Here is a 15,779-nt window from a genome sequence, read left to right as displayed (position 1 = left end):
TTTTAATGAAAACCTATTTTAAAAATGTTTACAAATTTAAGAAATTTTAATATCCAAAATAATAATAAAAAATATTGAAATATTTAAAATAATTATTTAAAATATGTTTTTAGCAATTATTTGTAATTTTTAAAGAAGAAAAATATACAAGACCATGCAAATTATTTTTAAAAATTTGAAACGAAAAAAATATACACGAAAAAATAAAATAAAAAATAGCTGAAACAAATTAGAGCTATATATGATATTAATTCATTATTTTCCTTTAAAAAACAAATTTTAAAAGTGTAACAAACTAATCCTGTAAAATCCGCCTTCTATCTAGATTAAATATTTGGCATTCAATCACAAGTTTTAATAAGGAGTGTTACTAAAAGACTAAATAATAAAATAATATTTGAAATTAGTGTAACAAACTATTCCTATAAAATTAGTGTAACAAACTATTCCTATAAAACGAGTGTAACAAAATTTTTTGTAGACTTACTAAAATACTAAATAATAAATACGTTTAATATTTTTTATTCAATTTTATAAACCAATTTTTTTTAAAATTTATTTTAAATTATACGTGAGGTAACAACGGCAAACACAGTGTGAAAAAAAGATGGTTACATAATTTAAAAGTCAAGTCAATAGATTTCAATTATTTATAATCTTAGTTTTAAATCTCTTTAACAAACTTTTCCTTAAAAAAATAACAGCCTTTATCTAACTAATCTACCTATTTAATGGAGAACCACAAAATTATAATTCATTCTTTAGACTCATTTTCATATAAAAAGTCACAAGAAAAAGTCTAATTCAGATAGTTACTACTCTTATACAGTAAAATGAATCCATCCAAAGCAACGTTGTCACCAATATCAAAATCAAAGAAAAACCATGATTACAAAAACAAGGGTGAAAATATAAGTTACACAAGTAACAACATGATACTCTTAAAAACCGCAATGAAAAACTCAATGAAGAACAAAGGAGGGTTGGAGGCTAAGCTTGCAAATAAAATGTTTATACAGTCCAAACGTGTATCGAGAACTCAATGTTTTCTTCGTCGTCAAAACTTTCAAACCAAGCCGTCTAGATTATCCATCATGTCTACCATACAAGAAGAAGACTCGTCCGTCTCACCAATGCAATCTAAGATAGACGAGGGTGAAAATATAAGATACACAAGTAATGACATTATACTCTTTAATACGGCAATGAAGAATTTAATGAAGAACAAAAGAGTGTTGGAGGCTAAGCTTGCAAATAAGAGGGCTATAGAGTCCAAACGGGTATCGACAACTCAATGTTATCTTCGTCGTCAAAAATTTCCAACTATGCCGTCTAAATTATCCATCATGACTACCATCCAAGAAGAAGACTCGTCCGTCTCACCAATGCCATCTAAGATACACGAGGGTGAAAATATAAGATACACAAGTAGCGACATTATACTCTTGAATACGGCAATGAAGAATTTAATGAAGAACAAAAGAGTATTGGAGGCTAAGCTTGCAAATAAGAGGGCTATAGAGTCCAAAAGGGTATCGACAACACAATCTTATATTCGCCGTCAAAACTTTCAAACCAAGACGTCTAGATTATCTATCATGCCAACTATCCAAGAAGAAGAAGAAGAAGACTTGCCCATCTCACCATTGCCGTCTAAGCTATGTTAAGTAAACTTAGGAAAGTTTTGATAATATCGGTACCGTCCTAACACCCTAAATTCCCTAAGTATGTGTGTTCGATTTGAATAACCATTATGCCGAGACCTCGAGTTCCAAGTTTTGAAGTAGCCTCTTAAGTAGTTTATACTAGCAGTCGGCACCATCTTAAGCACGTCTACGTTTGGAGGCCGATGAATATAAGTGAATGATCCTGAAAAATAACGAATGAATGTTCGATTAAATTGGAAAAAAAAAGGAATACACCTTCTAAGTTAGGTGACCCTCACCCGGTCATTTAGCCCAACGGTTGTTGATTCTAAAAAAAAAAAAGTAACGCCCATTGTTAGTTGGTCCATTGGTCTCTGGTATTGGACTCGGTAGGGCGGATTACGGTCCGATCCCCCACAATTGCGATGGGTTATAAAAAGGGGTGTGCCACTTTTGTAACCAGAACCCTGTGCTAATGAAAAGGATCATAGTCGCTAACCGGTTTCCTTACTATGAATGTGTACGGATAACGGGCTTAATGTGATTGCGCTAGAATGAAAAGAGGTGAAAAAGAACAAAGAGTGTAGGTCGAGTTATAATGGCATAATTCGAATTGGTTTTGCATAGGAGGGAGTTTTTGTCTGCGAAATGCGGATATGTGTCACTACGGTATCCTTATTATCAATATCTATTACCTATCTATTTAGCACTAGCCTGACAGCTTCGGGAGAGTTTGGTTTGTTGTTTTTTTTCTAGTATGGAATCCTATGTAATGTGAAGATGAAATAAATTTGTAGAGTTTTATTGGTTAGCCACTTTATTTTTTTATTTAATTTTTTATTAAGCTTGCAAATGCAACCAACAACTTTCATTCATCTAATAAGCTTGGACATTGTTATGAAAGAGTGGACAAACCATATATAATAAATAATAGATGTTCCATCCATAATGAAGTTATTCACCGTAAATTGAACGACTTTTAATTCTAATGGAAAAAAAACTAAGTTAACTAACTAATGAAGTTGAACACTCCTCAAGCTAAAAGCCAATGCAGATAAGTGACTCAAGAATTCAGTAATAAAACGCTGACATATAGAACTGATGATATGCAGAATACGAGTTCACACTCAACAACACAGAACCATCCACACCTATAACTGAGTGATCCATACAACACACAAAATCATCCACGCATAACCTAAAATTAACAAACACCATCCTGGAACCCTTGTCAATTTTATGATACCAAACAATAAAATCCAGTTTGTTGTGACAGACAAACATTATTAATCGGCATCAACATTTCATGCCTAAATAGACAAGTCTATGAATTAGACTTTAAATCTTATTCGTCAATGTTATAATATATTAATTTTTGTAATTTGACAAGTTATTATGCCATACTTCATCTTACCTAACCTCCAAGAAACAGTTAATGGCTTACCTTAAAAATAAAATTTAATAGGTACATTAAATGTTCAAACACCAAAACACAGCCACCTCTAACCAAGCAAAAAAAAAAATCAAACACTGTTATAGATTTCGCAAGTATTCATAGAATCAACAACCAGAGAACACCACACAATAAAATAAATAAAAAGTAGAACTTTGATTACATGGACTGGTCTCTCTCTTTACACTAGAAAGTATTTGATATTAATCTCGAAAATTTCTTTCATGAAAAACCACTACACATTCATCCAAAAGAAAACCACGACATAATTGTAATCATCAACCAAATAAAAGTTTACATGTCGGAGAGCTCCTTGTGCATGAAGATAACTTCATAAACATTTGGATCTTTACAAGGCAGGTACTTTTGACTCTCACAGTCTCTAGTACTTTTGAATGTTGCATAATATATTTTACAAATTGGAACTCACAATTGTTGATGTTTTCTGTGTCTGTGGAACATTGAATGCTAAATGTTTTAAGCTGTGAGGAAAGACATTCTGGAGCAATGGTGGGATTGGGTGGAACAACCTTCGAACATTCAGAACAAATATATGTTGCACCTCTACTATTCCCTGATATCAAATTAATGTTAAAATGTTGAAGATTGGGAAATTTTGGGAGTATTTCTTTCAACGACCTGCACTCCCTCTTCAATAAGCTAAGCCAAAAAGTAAGTTCCATGTGAGTCAAATTGTGAAACATGGGAAGTGGTTTCCAAGTCATCTCCCATATCTGCGTGAGTTGCACACAATAGAACGTTAGAAATGTATACTCTATTTGATATCTTATGAGCCAATAGATTAAAAAATTAGTTAATTAATATATACTCAATGCAAATTAATAGTGAATATTCATTAGGATAACATTCATACCTGTTCTATTTGCAAAATTCCCGTCTTACAAACCAAAGACATCGGAATATCTGTATTATAACAAATCCTTACTTTGACCAAACTAGGTAAAGCATTCAAGTTTTCCATGGGATCAATTGATTTCCAGAAGGTACGTGATTTTGCATTCAAATCTTCTAGAATAGGGCAGCCATATAGAAACTTTGCAAAATATATAGGAGATTTGAAATCAACATTATTCAAATGAAGAGTTTTGAGACAAGGAAAATTCACTTGATCAAAATCCCACATTTTTATGTTCTCCAACCTAAGAACCTGAAGCGTCTTACAACTGAAAATGCAAGGAGGTAATTTGATACAATGTGATATACCAGACAAGTCGAAGTTAAGATTCTTGACTCCTCGTTGCACCACAAATTTAAAAATTCTATTCAATTCTCGTTGTTTGAAGCGAGAATAGTAGCATAATTTCAAGGTAAACGATTGGATCCAAGTCTTTTTGTCTCGCAAGGAGAACATGGTTGAATAAACAAACTTGCGAAATGTCTCAAAGTCATTGAACTCTTTGTCATCGAAGTTAAGAATAAGGACATAGAGCCATACCGGTTTCCATCTCTTTGAGAGAATCATTGTGGTTGCAACGAATTTGGTTGGAAGGAAGGAGAGAATGTGGCAGTGAATTGAGTCCGGCAAGTCGCTAATTCTATCCTCCGTAGGAATTGAACGACCAGAAGACATGATTTGTAATATAAAAATGTATATAAAAATATTATATAGTTATAGTTAAATATTATATTATATTATATAGATATTATATAGTTATAGTTAAAAATGTATATAAAAAAATATTATATAGTTATAGTTAAAAATGTATATAAAAAAGGGTTAAATAGTATTTATCCCCCTGCCAAATTAGCGAGATTCGGTTTTCCCCCTTATTAAAAAAAAATTTAGCCTTTGCCCCTTAGAAAACAAGATTATGTTTTTGGACACCCCCTATCACCTGTTTGGCTGGCTGTGCTGGGAGAATCTTGCTGACCGGGCGCCATAATCCTTGTTTGGATGACTGTGCATATGACGTGGCAGCTGGCTTTGTGAAGCTTGGAAAAATGCAAATTAATAAGTTGCAAAACCTACGATTCGAACCCAGGTTACTAATGATACATTGTTGCAAGCTTACCACCAAACAGTGCATGTTATGTTGATTATAGTTGTCAAGTAGTTCTATATAATTGCTGCAAGCATAAGATTCATATAAATGTAATATTTACAATTGCTGTGCATATTAACGTTTTTTTTTAATTGCTGTGCATAAATGTAATATTAACATTCATATAATTGCTATTTATATTAACATTCATAGAAATGTAATATTTACTATTGCTGTGCATATTAACGTTCTAAATAAATGTAATATATATAATTTATATAAACATTTTTTTAATAATTTTCATAAACATTTTTATTCAATTTTTTTAATTTTTTTTAATTAACGTATTTTTAAATTAAATAAATGTAATATTTAATAATTTATATAAACATTTTTTTAATAATTTTCATAAAAAATTTTATTCAGTTTTTTTAATAATTTTTTTTAATTAACATTTTTTTAAATTATATAAATGTAATATTTAATAATTTATATAAACATTTTTTTAATAATTTTCATAAACATTTTTATTCAAAACATTTTAATAAGTTTTTTTAATTAACGTTTTTTTTAATAATTAAATAAATGAATATTTAATAATTTATATAAACATTTTTTTAATAATTTTCATAAACATTTTTATTCAGTTTTTTAATAATTTTTTTTAATTAACGTTTTTTTTATAATTATATAAATGTAATATTTAATAATTTACATAAACATTTTTTAAAATAATTTTCATAAACATTTTTATTCGGTTTTTTAATTTATATAAACGTTTTTTTAATAATTTTAAGTTATTATAAAATAATATTAATATTTATAAAATGTTAAAAAGTTAATATTTATAAAATTTTTAAAATTTATAAATTTTTTTTATTAAATCTATATATATTTATTAACGTTTTAATTTACATTTTTATTAAAAATATTTAAAAAAATTTAGCAGAAATTTAAATTTATAAAAAATACATTTAAATATCTTATAATTATATAATTATATAAAAAAACATTAATTAAAATACATTTAAATATTTTATAATTATATAATTATTAAAAATAATTTTGGAATTAAAAAACTAAATAAAAACGTTAATTAAAAAAGCTAAATAAAAATGTTAATTAAAAAAATTTATTAAAAACTAAATAAAAACGTTAATTAAAAAAATTTATTAAAAACTAAATAAAAAACGTTAATATTGAAAAGGTTAATTAAAAAACTAAATAAAAACGTTAATTAAAAAAATTTATTAAAAACCAAAAAGTATTATAAAAATAGAATTTATAAAAGAATTATAACAATTAAACTTGCAGCAATTATAAGCTATACTGAATGGTAAGCTTGCAGCAATTATATAGAACTACTTGGCAACTATAATCAACATAACATGCATGGTTTGGTGGTAAGCTTGCAATAATGTATCATTAGTAACAGAATCTTGTTTTCTAAGGGGCAAAGGCTAAATTTTTTTTTAATAAGGGGGAAAACCGAATCTCGCTAAATTTTTTTTTAAATGATGACTTTTTTTTACCGTTTTTTAGATTGGGTTGCTGGATACGGGATCCTCGTAGTAGGCTGAACCAACATCCAGCCGAGAGAGGGCAGCCTTTAGAAGCAACAAGTTGGGAAACCAGTAGAACGCTTCGCGTTTTCTTATCTTCTTCCCGCCCTAGGAGTAGCACAAAAATAAAGAGGGATCAGCATTATTGACCCATTGATAAACCACTAACACCCTCCTCGTTGGGTGTCCGCGCCCTGGGAAAAGGCTCTACCATAAATATTAATTTTATTTATCAGATTGTAGTTGTTGTCAAAGATATAGATAGAAACTATGTTAAAGAATATATGAGTATATGATGTAGTACACTTCACATAGAGACACAATTCTATATCCTCCACGCCCCGCACCCATGGTTTTGTTGGGCGGATGCAAGGTTTTAGAAACAGTGTGTCCATTTATAAAAATATTTGTAACTTATTTCTATTTAGAAAAATAATTTTATCAATAGTTGACTTTTTTCGTAATTATAAAAATATTTGTAACTTTTTCCCGTTTATAAAAATAATTGTATCAACAATAGACTTTTTGCAGTTTATAAAAATATTTATAAATTATTCCCATTTATAAAAATAATTGTATCAATGAAAGACTTTTTCCCGTTTATAAAAATATTTATAACTTATTCCTGTTTAAAATCATCAAGGTCTACCGGATTGTCTTTTTTAGGAACAAGCGTTAGGAAAGAGGAGGTAATTGCCTTAGAAAAAACAGTTCCGGAATAAAAAGAATTAAAACAAGAAACCACATCCTCTTTAACAAAAGACCAACACTTCTTGAAAAAAAGGAGAGAAATACCATCCGGGCCCATACTTTTAGAACCATCACAACTCCACACCGCCTCTTTAATCTCCTCCATCGAAAAAGGGACCTCTAAAGATAAACTATCTTCCAAACTCAACGATTGCACAAAGACGTCGTCCACTAAAGGCCTATCAATGCACTCCTCCTTAAATTTAAGACCAAAATGCCCTCTAACCGCATCCTTAACATCTCCCACCGCGGTAACCATACCATTCGGAGTATTCAAAGAGCCAATATAATTCTTACTCCTTCTTTCCCTCATAACACGATGAAAATATCTACTATTGAAGTCTCCATCATTTAACCACTTTAGCCTAGACTTTTGAATCAACATATTCTCCTTAACCTTTAAGTTAAGCCAAATTTTCCTAGAAGCCTTTATTTTATTAAGGTGAGTCTCCTCATCCCACATTTCCCTATCATCCGAATCATTTAGAATTCTAACTCCCTCATCCACCTCCAAATCCACCTTCCCAAGATATTTCTATTCCACCATCTCAACCTATCTTTGATTAAACGAAGCTTCTCCTTCAAAAAAAAGTCTCCTCTTCCACTACCATTTAACCCCTTCCATTCCTCCTCCACAAAAGATAAGAAGTTTTTTTCGGAAAACCACTCATTGTTAAAAGTAAAAGTCTTAGGACCCCAATCTTCCTTGTCGCTTAATAACCAAATCGGGCAATGATCGGAAACATCCCTATTTCCTATTAATTGACCAACGATTCCCCACGATTGAATATTGTTATGCGTGACTAAAAATATATCGATCCTACTCTTGGATTTTCCATCCCCACTATACCAACTATATTTCTTTCCTCTACAAGGAACATCTATTAGACCACTATCATCAATGAAGTCCGAGAATAACTTCCATTCACCGTTACCACTCCTAAAAGAACGCCCCACTCTTTCGCTCCGATTCTTCACCGCATTAAAATCTCCACCAAAAATCCACTCTCCATCATTAAAAGTGTTTTTCAACACTAAGAGCCTAGACCACAACAATCTCTTTAACGCCAAAGAACAAGGATAATAAACATTTACTATGTAAAAAGTACCTCCTTTCCAAGCCATTTTCGAACCAAGGTAACCTTCACCACGAAAACTAGCCAAAACTCCCACTTCCGAATTACGCCAAAGAGAGATCAAACCGCCCGCCGATCCAACAGAGGCAGAGAAGGAGAACCCAAAGTCATCATTTCCCCAAAAACTTCTAGCCAAAGAAACTGAAATCTCCTCCAATTTAGTTTCTTGAATTAGAAAAAAATCCGCCCTTCCTTTATTGATAATACTCCTTATCCGCTTCCTTTTGATGCTACTACCTCCTCCCCTTATGTTAAAGCTCCCAATTATCATTTGAAACAATTTAATTGCGCCTTCTTGCCTTCCATCTTTTTTGTATCATCTGCCTTAAAACCACCTGATTTTTTCATTCCATATTTTGAAGCCCCTCCTGTGACCATTCCAATTTTAATTAAAGCTTTTTCCAATCTACTTTCACCTGCTGAGCCAAAATTGTCTAAAAGTCTTGAATTACACCTAATAATATCAGAATTAGCTGGTTGTAAATCTTCGTTTAAGTTATTCGGGTCCAAAACACCCACTGGGGAGGTCGAAACAGCAGAAAGAGAAGAGGGATAATTGTTCTTTAGAACACGATTTTTATTAAATACTTTCTGAGACTGGCCCACATTTAACACCATATGCACCTTCTTTTTAAAAGCTTTGTTGGGCCTACCCGGGTCATTACCACTTGGCCCACCCACACAATAACCTTTATTGATAGATAAAAAAAGATCACTTGGAGCCCTAGTACCTTCTGCCTCTACGTTCCCCAACACACGATCTGAAATCTTTGTTGTTTCCTCCACTTTCCGAACCGACTCATCACCACCTGTCTCCCCTACCTTCTCCCCTACCTCCGATACAGAATAATCAGAAGATACCACCAATACCTGTTGGTCACCAACCGATTTCTTCCTTTTGTTGTAAATTATTAATAATAATTAATAATATAATAGTTGTTCTAAAATGACAAGAGAAGTGTATTTGAAAAATGGCAACACTTCATGAAGTGTTATAGAATGAAACCATGCAACTTTTGAAGTGTGTTCTTATAGGCCAATCATTGTGACTTTTGGTAAGAGAGATTGTTTCACCAAGGGTCGCTACCTTGTGAAACAATGCCAATGTGGCCTATAAATAATTCATTCCGAATTCAGAAAATAACAATCACAAAAATACAAATCCTCTAGAATAATTCCAGAGCACTCTTCGCTACATTCGAGTTTTCGCCGGTCTTGCGCAAATTCGAGAAGGCTGAATTATCCTGGGTATTCCTGCGTAAAAACTCCAAGACAAATTGGGAGTGCTTGAAATACTACAAGGAAAGTGTTCCGTACACGATTCTAGCCTCGATTCCATTTTACTTGAATTAACTTTCTAACAATCTTATAGTATTTAATATAATGGCTATCGAGGTTTCAATTTTAAACATCAAAGAAAGGAGAGAATAAATCAAATCATGAATACAAGAAGAATCTGTATCATGAACTCGGGTATGTTTTTACTACTTCTCATAAACATTAAAGTACTCTAAAAAGTTTGACGGTGATGAATTGTTATGAGTTATAATGCAAATTTATAATTGTCATTATTAATTATACTATGTCTGGAAAACAAATTTTGTTTATGATACCGAATCAATCAAAAATAATATATTAAAATCTTTTCTAAATGTATGACTTTTGTTTTGCATGGAATTTAATATGTATGTTACTGAAATAACTCTCAATCGATAAGAAAAGGTAGATTATCATATTAATGTTATAGCACTGCAAACTCTATAATTGAAAGTTATTACAACAGTGTCGGCACTGCGTGAAAGGATATGATGTTAATGTAACAATGCATTAATTTATATATAGAATTGAAACAATCTATTAGTTTTCCAGAAAGTACTATTCCAATTCATATATATGGTTTGGCAATATTACAATGATATATAATTCTTATCAAAACTTGTATCAATTGATGTCAATTGATGTGTTGTTTGGCTATATAATTTTGAAACCAATAATATGTAAATACTAATATATACATATACATGATACATATCCTATAATATATTTTGATAACGGTCTCGAACGGTACTGGGTACTGCACTGAAGCCTTTTAATTAAAATTAAAAAAAAAAGTAATTCAGATTTGTTACTTTCAGCAACACAATACTTTCCATAAAAGTACTACTATTATTTAATATTGATGGTTTATGTACTGATAAATTAAATTTATTTTATAAAATAATGCTTTTATAATTGGTACGTAATTTGTCTGAATATGATTTGGTTAAAATAATTTCTTATATACATATTTATGATCAATGATAAATTGATAACCGATAACTTGTTTGTTTTAACGAGTTTTGTTGATTATCAAAAATGATTAAATTAATTAAAGTTTATAATTTCAAATCATATAATACTATAATCTATATATTACATTAATTGTTTGTGTTCGATAAAATTTATTATTATAAGACATATAAAGACCATCCAAAGATGGATCATGATTTATATAGATTTTTGGAGTCTAATATAATTACTAAATTCGAAGAAGTTGAATATTGAGAATCTTATCGCAGAGGATAAGGAATTTGTGATTCACACAAATAAGGAACCTTGTGAGGTGGCTTCTCCAAGGGTTGTTGAAAATAAAAATCGAAAGTTCGTCAATGATTGTTGAAAAACAACTTGAACTTAGAATAAGCAGAAAGTTTGAAAGGCTGAGGAATTATGACCGAACAAAATCGATTGTTGACATATTTCTTTTATCTAGTAAAAGAAAATAGTGAGAATTATGTTCGTAATATTCCTATTATTCTTCAAGTGGATGATGATCCTAAAAATTACAATGAAAAAGTAACTTCAAGGGACTTCTCTTGGAATGATGTTATCCAAGACGAAATGGATTCAATAATGTCAAACCATATTTGAGAACTTGTCGATCTACATAAAAGATCAAGATCCATTGGATGCAAATGGATGTTTAGAAGAAAGTATCATAGTGATGGTACATTAAACATCTACAAGCATATATTAGTAACCAAGGATTTTATACAAAAGGAATGTGTTGATTATTTCAACACATATGCACCACCAACAAGGATGACGATAATTAAAAGTATCGCTTACATTAGTTTCTTTACATGATCTTATTGATCAAGTAAATGTCAAACGATATTCCTAAATAGAAATCTCAATGAGGAGATTTATACGGAGAAATCGGAAGGTTATGTATTTCCTACTAATGAACAAAAAAAGTGTACAAGCTTGTTAAATCCTTGTATGGATTAAAACAAGCACTGAAACAATGACATTAAAAGTTTGAATTTGTCATTGTAAGATTTTCTGATTAAGGAGGAGACACACAAACTAAAGGGGAAACACACAAGTTAGAGGGAGAATTTTCAATCTTATCAAAAACAAGAATTCAAAGAGTTTGTCATCATCAAAAAGGGGGAGATTGTGAAGAATATACCTTATATCTAGTTTTGATGAAGACAAAGATTATCAAAGAAGAAAAGGATCAAAAGTATCATGCACACTAATGATGAAGTTGACCAAGAAGGTTTAACATAGAAATTCAAGTGAAAATTTGATAGAAGTAAACATAACCAAGGTACTCATTGCAATTTATATTGTACTATTTTAAATTGCTCTTAATTTCATCTCTCACTTCATCTAAAAACCTTCTTGCATCATCATGCATGATTATCTAAATATATTTCTTCATCAAATTCTTGCGACAAGTGTTTGTACATAAAGTTGTGTGAGAGCATTGTGATTTTTTTGTCTCTATGTTGATATTGTTGATCATTATTAATGATATGAATGGAATTTTAGAAACAAAGAGATTTCTAGATTTGATATTCAAGATGAAAAGATCTTGAAATGGTAGACACTATTTTCGATCAAAGTAAAGCGAAATAGTGGGGGCTAAAAACATATTGAGAAAACTTTCACATTCAAGATAAAAGATCTTGGACTAGTTGACACTCTTTTGGGGATCAAATTAATGCGAAAATAGTGGGGGTTATGAACTTAGTCAAATACACTTTGTTGAGAAAGTTCTTGATAAGTTCAAACGATCACATTTCAAAAATTCAATCTGATCTTAGTGTCAAAATGATGATGGAAGAGTTATGGCTATATTAGAATATAAAAGTGAAATTGGTTTTCTAATACAATGTACTATATGCGATATAGCAGTTGCAAATAGTAAATGAGTATATTACTAGCAATCTAAATGGTGAGCACTGGAAGGCCACCACAAGGATTTTGATTATCTTTTAAAAACCAAAATCTTGACCTCCATTATGGTAGGTTTCCTTCCATATTAGAAGGATATACCAATATGAGTTGGATATCGAGTGTTGGAGATCATATATTTACAACTAAGTGGATATTTACACTAGTTGGGGGTGAGATTTCTTGGAAGAGCAAGAAACAAAGATGCCTCACTCTCTTGACCATGGAGCCATAGTAGTATGTGGATCTCGCTTCCACTGGTCAAGAAGTTGAATGGTTGAAGGATCTTCTGTTGGAAGTTCCATTGACTAAAGACGATGTTTCAAAGGTGTTCACACAATGTGATAGTCAAGCCAATTTAGCAAGAGAATTCAGATAAGTGTAAAATGAAAAGTTTGGGCACTGAGGCCTTAGACATTCTTTCGTGAGAAAATTGATTAAAGATGTAATCATTTAATTCACATATATACGATCGATCTATACTTTTGAATGATTCATTTACTAAACTACTGGCCAGGGATTTAGTAAAGACAACCTCAAGAGGTATGAGGTTGAAACTCCTTGAATAAGTGTTCCAACAATGATAGCAACCCAATCTGAAGTTAATACATCTTAACCTAAGATTCAATGGGTAACAACAAGTCGTTGATTTGGAAGTTGGTGCAACATTTTGTGACAATGTTGACTATTACATAATTGAGGGTTGAGTTTTTTAGAAACTCTTAATGAAGTTCTATATCGAGGAGGATATGTATCTCAAAAAAAAATAGATACAAACTGAACTTCACCTATATGAATTTCGAGATGGTGCCGTCTTAAAGTGAGAGTTGGAGTTTCTCTCATGAAAAATTCATGAAAACAGGAAAAGCACATGGCCATAAATAGTGCTAGGCGAGATATGTAGGCGAAGAACCTTTAAAGAGTGTGTGTATAGTAACGCCGGTCTGATCACATGGGATAATGGTTCAAAGCATAGCTACCTAACGTTCCGATTAGGCTTTGCGTTGTCTTTACTAAGGTTAAGTTCAAATCGAAAGATACCTAACTGTATTAACACTCTTTTGCTTTCTATATTCTGGAATTAAACTTGTCATTATTAGAACAAGTGGGGGATTGTTGTAAATTATTAATAATAATTAATAATATAATAGATGTTCTAAAATGACAAGAGAAGTGGATTTGAAAAATGGCAACACTTCAGGAAGTGTTATAGAATGAAACCATGCAACTTTTGAAGTGTGTTCGTATAGGCCAATCATTGTGACTTTTGGTAAGAGAGATTGTTTCACCAAGGGTCGCAACCCTGTGAAACAATACCAATGTGGCCTATAAATAATTCATTCCGAATTCAGAAAATAACAATCACAAAAATACAAATCCTCTAGAATAATTCCAGAGCACTCTTCGCTACATTCGAGTTTTCGCCGGTCTTGCGCAAACTCGAGAAGGCTGAATTATCCTGGGTATTCCTGCGTAGAAACTCCAAGACAAATTGGGAGTGCTTGAAATACTATAAGGAAAGTGTTCCGTACACGATTCTAGCCTCAATTCCATTTTACTTGAATTAATTTTCTAACACCTTTTATCTTCCAAACAGGCTTGAATAGCACTATCAAATGTCTCATCTGCCTTTTTTGCTTTTGGTTCTCCCCCCATAAAGTTGTCAAAACTTTCTGATAATTCTCAAAAGACTCTAGAAGCTATGAACTTGACAGCCACCGCCTCCTCTATATGATTCAAAGCTTCCTCTTCATCTTCAACAGAGTTCTCCAACCCCGCCTTTGAGCCAAGAACAGCTTCCGCGTTAACTTCTTCTTCATCCCTAATCTCTTCATTAATAGATCCCTCGAAACCCGACGAAGATGATGACTCCCTTATCTGAGCAGGAACCTTCTGGGCATTAATCCTTAAAGGGCCATACGAATCTTCCCGTAGATTTAGGATGAAAGGAACCCCATCAACTACAACCTTCAGAGACTCAGGTAGATTGAACCTAGAATCGACCCTGATCATGAACCGTGCAATATCCATGTTACTCCCAGTCATCGTATTATCATCCAGACAAATAAACTCACCCAATCTGTTTGCTAAGGAAACAAAAAAATCATTGCTCCAAGCATGGCAAGACACGCCATAGACTCGGATCCACACTACCCTTGCCTCATCAATATCTTTTTCCTGCCAAAGTTTAATAGATTTGAACCATTGTTGCCACCACCATGTTTCATGTGTGGATGATTCTATGATTTTGAGTGCTAATTAACTAGTATTATTCATCATTCATTTTTTATGTCAGCATTTTATTACATGGTCAGGCTTTGGTTGAAAAACAATATATGGATTTTGAACTTAAGTATAGCCGCTTGTTTCACATGTTCTTTAACTTTTGCATTTTTCAATGTAAAGACACATTTTAGTTTATGGTTAGTCCTGACCACTTATGATCATGACATTTTTTTTCTGTTTAATGCTATTCATCTATAGATGTGATATATTTTTGTGACTATAAAGTGTTTCAAGGTGAAAGGATAATGAAACTTCCTTAAAGTATTTCCGTTGCCTAAAATCAAAAATGGTGTAGTGTCTATTTTATTCCATTCTATGTGAGTTCATACAATAAGGTGACTTAATTATGTTTTAGCTTCTTCTGTATCTTAGTTGGCTGATGTTGGTTATCTGCTGACTTAGTTGGCTGAATTTAAAATTGGATAATTTTAAACATAAATTTTTACTTCTATTTTTAAATACATATAAAAATATAAAAAATTAATATATAATTTATAATATTACATACTCTATTTTAAAATTCGTTTAAAAATTAATATGGAAAATATTTATTTTAAAATGCAAGAAATGTATATCATTAAAACTTTCTTAATGTTATTAATATTATAGCATTTCTTTTAAAAAAAATAAATGTAAATTACCATATTTATGAATAATTCACTTACTTTTCAATGCAAATTCAAATAGTTAATAATATAATAATGGTCAAATTATCATTT

General features: G+C 31.3%; 3 protein-coding genes across 3 annotated transcripts; all 3 read right to left on the bottom strand.

The window, feature by feature from the left end:
• Nucleotides 1-2,717: 2,717 nt before the first annotated feature.
• On the bottom strand, nucleotides 2,718-4,690 carry LOC131630186 (putative F-box/FBD/LRR-repeat protein At5g22670). The gene is made up of 3 exons (XM_058900976.1): nucleotides 3,974-4,690; nucleotides 3,530-3,833; nucleotides 2,718-2,803 (listed from the first exon to the last, which is right to left on the bottom strand). The coding sequence occupies exons 1-3, from the start codon at nucleotides 4,688-4,690 to the stop codon at nucleotides 2,718-2,720; spliced, it is 1,107 nt and encodes a 368-aa protein (XP_058756959.1).
• Nucleotides 4,691-7,283: 2,593 nt separating this feature from the next.
• Nucleotides 7,284-7,877, bottom strand: LOC131630185 (uncharacterized). Its single transcript, XM_058900975.1, has one exon. The coding sequence runs from the start codon at nucleotides 7,875-7,877 to the stop codon at nucleotides 7,284-7,286; it is 594 nt and encodes a 197-aa protein (XP_058756958.1).
• Nucleotides 7,878-7,897: 20 nt separating this feature from the next.
• On the bottom strand, nucleotides 7,898-8,821 carry LOC131630184 (uncharacterized). The gene has a single exon (XM_058900974.1). It carries the CDS (start codon nucleotides 8,819-8,821, stop codon nucleotides 7,898-7,900), a length of 924 nt encoding a protein of 307 aa, XP_058756957.1.
• Between the last annotated feature and the right edge of the window lie 6,958 nt (nucleotides 8,822-15,779).

The sequence above is a fragment of the Vicia villosa genome, unplaced genomic scaffold (assembly GCF_029867415.1).
Source record: "Vicia villosa cultivar HV-30 ecotype Madison, WI unplaced genomic scaffold, Vvil1.0 ctg.000655F_1_1, whole genome shotgun sequence".
NCBI classification, from domain to species: domain Eukaryota; kingdom Viridiplantae; phylum Streptophyta; class Magnoliopsida; order Fabales; family Fabaceae; genus Vicia; species Vicia villosa.
The sequence above is the reverse complement of the archived record's forward strand: the minus strand, read 5'-3'. Positions and strand labels throughout refer to the sequence as shown.